Source organism: Blastomyces dermatitidis (genome assembly GCF_000003525.1).
Source record: "Blastomyces dermatitidis ER-3 genomic scaffold supercont1.14, whole genome shotgun sequence".
Taxonomy (NCBI): domain Eukaryota; kingdom Fungi; phylum Ascomycota; class Eurotiomycetes; order Onygenales; family Ajellomycetaceae; genus Blastomyces; species Blastomyces dermatitidis.
Window position 1 is genome coordinate 37,108 of NW_025544787.1, and position 4,379 is coordinate 41,486.

The 4,379-nt window shown below is 34.8% G+C and overlaps 1 protein-coding gene across 1 annotated transcript; it reads right to left on the bottom strand.

Moving 5' to 3' along the window:
- Window positions 1-2,927: 2,927 nt before the first annotated feature.
- Window positions 2,928-4,102, bottom strand: BDCG_17922 (uncharacterized protein; the record flags this gene model as incomplete). The annotated part of the gene is made up of 2 exons (XM_045426966.1): window positions 2,928-3,081; window positions 3,771-4,102. Coding segments are annotated over 2 exons (485 nt in total), but the record flags the coding sequence as incomplete, so codon positions are not given.
- Window positions 4,103-4,379: the final 277 nt, after the last annotated feature.

The following is a 4,379-nucleotide window of genomic DNA, read 5'->3' on the forward strand; positions in this document are numbered from 1 at the left end:
CTGCAGGTTCATCAAGAATTTCATATAAATATCTGTATCACTCTCAGATCTCTTAAGAGAAACAGATGCAAATCTGTGAAAGAAGAAGTTTTATTCAATTATCTGAAATACTGTGTGTGAAGAGGCTTTTCTCACACTAAGAGAATGTGTAATAACATCTTCAGTGCTTATTTAATCAGATTGTAATAAATCTTTCTACATTGAGATGAATGTATCTGAATGAGCTATCAGAGGCACTCTTCTACAGATGAGTAAGAATGACAAGCTGCATCTGATGATGTACAATGATAGGAAACTATCAGATGCTGAGCTCAATTACTCAGTGCATGAAAAGAAATTGCTAGTGATTAAGCACACACTGATGTTGTGAGATAGATATATTAACAACAGGCATATGACAACAGTGATCATGAATTATAAAAGCCTTGTCTATCTACAATCAATGATAAAACCTTTCAAATACTTAGTATGTTGAATCTCAGAGTTTCAAGTGTATGATCTTCATATCAAATACTGAAAGGAATTGAACACAGTGATATCTAACACAATCAGTCACAGACTCAATTTCATGAATAAGAGTTCTGTGAACCAGGTATAAGATATGTTCACATTAAACACACTGAGAGGATGCAAGGAATCAGAATGAGTGAATGTCATGATCTCTTACTTGAAGAATGACAAGGTGTCAGATATCAAGTGTCTCATGAAAGTAGTAGAAGAGATGCTTTCAAACTTCAAGCTGAGGAAATTAGAAAACAATGTTATGCTTTACTGTGATCTAGAATACACAGAAGCTTCCTATCTAGAATCTTCATTTTGATGTAACTTAGTGACTCACATGCACAAGGAATTCAGTCACTTAGAAAGTTCTGAACTCATGAGTGTACTCAAATCAAGAGTGTACTGATCAAGCATGGCTGAGAACATTCAGATGTATGCTCATAAGTGCTTGAATTGCCAGGTTGTGAAAGAATCTAAGAAAGAGTTAGAATGTGAGAAAGTGTAACATCAGATGAAGTGTACAATACAACTGTTTAAATGATGAGAAGTAAACCTCATAGCCATATTACTGTGAATGTCAAATGAAAATCAATGAATAATCACTGCTATTAACTACACTACTGACTGACCAGTTATAAAAGCAGTTTCAGAGGTGACAGAGAAGATGATGACAAAGTTTCTACATGATAAGATCTATGTTAACTATGAAATGCTGCATGAGATTCTAACTGATAACAGTGTGAATCTTATGAGAGAAGTAATGAGGCATTTCATGAGCCAGTTACAGACAAGATATCATAGAACAATATCATATCATCTGCAGATGAACAGAAAGATGGAATACTTGAATGAAATCTTGAGCAACATGCTGATGAAATATCTAGTGAGTAAGCCTATGAGACTATGAAATGAATATCTCAGACAGGTGCTATTGACCACACAGATTTGACAGTATGCAGTCTTCAAGTGTTCATCATTCTACCTGTTGTATGAATTGCATTCGCGCATCCTGGAGAATGCTTTGAAAAAGGTGAGGGAGAAAGCAGTTGCAGACACAGCAGGAACAGCAGTTGCAGATGCAACAGTTGCAGACATGAAACCAAGATTGAAAGAGATCAGCCACACACGTGCAAAAGCTAATGAGTTACTTCTGAACTGAGCAATTCAATTGAAAAGAATATAAGACTCACTTGTTAAGAAATCAAGTCTTAAGATGAGAATATGAGTTCTTATATGCAATGAGAGTTCTGAGAAGTTTCAATCTAGATAATTTGAGCTATATAAAATACTCAAATCACATTCTCTGAGAATGTATGCATTGAAAGAATCAGAGGGACAGATCTTATACAACTTAATCAATGATTCATGACTTATGAAAGCAAAGATGTAAGATCTGAGTGAATTATAATCATTCACAGCACTATCATCAGTGTTGAAAAAGAAGAGACTTATAATTGAAAAGTCTCATGAAGTAAGAGAAATCATAGACACTTATGAATCAGATAATCTTACTTATTTCAATCTTTTCACAATTATAAGAAAAGAATGAGAAGAAATGAAGAAATCAGACAAATATCATACTTCAATAAGTGATGAGACTGTAGCTGATTGTATGATAACATGCTGCAGATAGCAGATATAATATGATAAAGAGTGATCTCAAAGCAGCAGACTTACATGTGAGTCAGATTGCAGAAGAAAAAGAAATTCAGAGTTGAATTTGACTGTTTACATCAGTTCAATTGCAGAGATCACAGAGGACAAACTATCTGAAACATCCGCGGATGTGTGAAATCAAGTCATCTCAATCTCTGAGAATGCTCAGAGATCAGACAAGGTTAGTTTTAATGAGCTGTTCACTGTAGTGATCTGAGCAGGTGAAGAGAGACAGTATAATACATGAGACAGAATCACAAAAGATGAAAGCTGCTGAACCTAGTCACTGAATACTGTATCATATAGAAATCATGTAAGAGTAGTGACTAGCAGATAAAGAAAAAGCATAAGAAAAGAGATGATGAATTAATCATTAACTGTAAGAATCAGCTGTAAAAGACAAATATTATCATACACACTTCATTCATTTTCATACATCATATATTAATCTATTTTCAACATCACATCATCTGAAAAACACTAAAAACAAAGAAAATCTTAAAACTTGAGATCTGCAAGAAATTCAAGGGCTGCAAGCTGCTCTTGCAATAACACTGTACATGTCTCTGATTTCTCTACTGCTCTGTGTACAACATTAATGTCATTTATCACAAGATTGACTGAAATGTCAATATAGAAATGTGTACGCGTACATGTAGAGAAATTGAAGAAGAGTGCAGAACCTGCAAGACCAGAAGTCAGAGCAGAGAGAACAGAGGCAGAAGAAATGAAAGAGAGAGACACAGAATCAGATAAATGACAGAAGTCACTCAGGGCTGAATACTTATAATTCAGTGTGTGCATGACCTTCTCTGCAGAGAAGGAAGAAGAAGTGATGAGAGAAGCTTGAGAATGAGAGAGAGTAGTCTCAGTGATGTTGTCATCTTTGATTAAAATGACCTCTAGCACTGGAGCAACTAAGAACTATTGTTAGTGTATGAAACTGCAAAATCAGAGATGAGAACAGTTACTGAATGAACACTCACTGGCCTTAGAATTGTACACACAATTACAACACACATGAGGCTTCTCAGAAAGAGAGAGAGAGACATGAGAAAATGCAGAAAGCAGAATGCAGTGTGCAAATGACTCATTCTCACAATAACATCTCAGACAAGATGTACAAGCCTCACACCCGCGGGTGTAAAAGAGTATGATATCTGTGTTTTCATTTCTGAAAACATGAATATCTTTTGCCTGCATCACAAAGTCAGACAACAGATATCAGAGAATAGACTGATATAGATCTATCATTCTGAAGAAATTCATCAGAGTGAATATTCTTATAATATTGAACTTTACAGTTATAAAAAGCTTCTTGATGTCTGTGAATATCATGACTTCATATACAGTAAAACTCATAATGATTTCCTCTAAGAACAGAAAAATCAGTATCAGAAAGAAAAAGATGAAAAAGAAAAAGACTTATAATCTCAACACTGTTGAGAGAGAGAGTGATTCTCTGAGATGAACAGACAATTGCTTCATCATGAATATTTAAAATGAATATAATAATCAGTGTTTATGACTGAACTTCAAATGATTGTGTCATACATCATCTTCATACAATAAATCATTCTAGAGGTTGATAAGAAGAGTGAGAGTGTACACACTGAGAGATGTGATTCATTAAGTCTACACAACATCTTCTTGAAACGGGAAGAGCTGATAACAAAAGCAGAGGTGGTAAAACCAGGAGTGGCAGAAGTGAGAGTTGCAGGAACAGAGATAGCAGGAGCGGGAGAACCAGACACAGGAACAGGTGTAGAAGATTGAGAGAGAGCAGCAGAGAAAGAAACAGAAGAGGCAGAGAAGAATGTGAAAGACTCAGTCACACATGACATGAACAATTTCTTCATTATCATGTTCTTCAGGTTCTCAATCAATAATTCAATATTGAGTTCACTATCATTGATGAACACAGATCTGTCAATGTGTGAAGATTCTACATGAATAAAAACAAACATATCAGCATCTGTGTTCACATAAAATCATGCCAGAAAACATGATCAGGAACCTGCTGAGAAGAGAAATGATTGAGAGTGTATGAGAAGATGAAGAGAGTGTACAAGAAGATGAAGAAGATGTATTATCATTCATGATAATATATTGTTCTAATAATTATTAGAAGATAAACAAGTTCTGATCATGTTTCATAACATATTACACTTACTACTAATGAACTGCTTAGTATGAGCACTACAATGATGCTTGTTATGAGA